We start from the raw sequence: 768 nt of genomic DNA on the forward strand, positions 1-768 counted from the left end.
TTTTTTTTTTAGGTTTCACTGCGTAATCTAGTATTTCAGTCTGAACACAGGTTGCATCTCTGTACCAGAGTGAACTGTACTGTAATTCTCTCTAAAGTCAGTTATTCTTGTCCAGTTGTGTATGTAACATCTGATTTTGTTTGCTTTTCTTTCCCTGACCAGGAACCAATGTCTGTTCTGAAAACAACGGGGGCTGCAGTCACCTGTGTCTGCCGTATCCAGGTGGACGCTCCTGTCGCTGTGCGCAGGACTACCTTTCTGTCAACAAAACCAGATGCGTTTCCAACCTCAAGTGTCCCGCGGGCAGTAAAGCGTGCAGAGACGGCCTCACATGCATCCCTGCAGCCAAGTTCTGCGACCAGATCCCAGACTGTCAGGACGGCTCAGATGAGGAGTGTGAGGGATTCTTTGTTCTTCTGCTCGACTGTTATTCTCCATTTCCAATTTTGCAATCTTGCATGTATAGATTAGATTATAGACTCACTGCAACAGTGCTAATCTGGGCTATTGCTAGGATTCTTAACACATTACCAGTGAGCTGCTTGAGAGTTCTGGTTGGTTGCAAAGGTGTTCTAGATGGTTGCTAGGGCATTGCTAGGAGTTTTTTATTTTATTCATTGCATGGCTGGCAAATCCATTTTTGTCTTAGAGGAATAGTTCACCCAAAAATGAAAATCTTTTGTTAATGTGCTCACCCTCAAGCCATCCAGTGCAGATGAGTTCATTTCTTCATCAGATTTGGAGAAATGTAGCATTACATCACTTTCT

The 768-nt window shown here is 43.6% G+C and overlaps 1 protein-coding gene across 1 annotated transcript in view; it reads left to right on the forward strand.

Moving 5' to 3' along the window:
• LOC107548646 (low-density lipoprotein receptor-related protein 2-like) overlaps positions 1-768 on the forward strand; it is a 37,539-nt gene that overhangs the window by 33,716 nt on the left and 3,055 nt on the right. Inside the window, exon 44 of the mRNA XM_016229417.1 lies at positions 163-396. Within this exon, the coding sequence (XP_016084903.1) occupies positions 163-396 (234 nt within the window). The remainder of the gene's footprint in view (positions 1-162; positions 397-768) is intronic.

Source organism: Sinocyclocheilus grahami, unplaced genomic scaffold (genome assembly GCF_001515645.1).
Source record: "Sinocyclocheilus grahami isolate Dianchi unplaced genomic scaffold, SAMN03320097.WGS_v1.1 scaffold352.1, whole genome shotgun sequence".
In the NCBI taxonomy this organism is placed as follows: domain Eukaryota; kingdom Metazoa; phylum Chordata; class Actinopteri; order Cypriniformes; family Cyprinidae; genus Sinocyclocheilus; species Sinocyclocheilus grahami.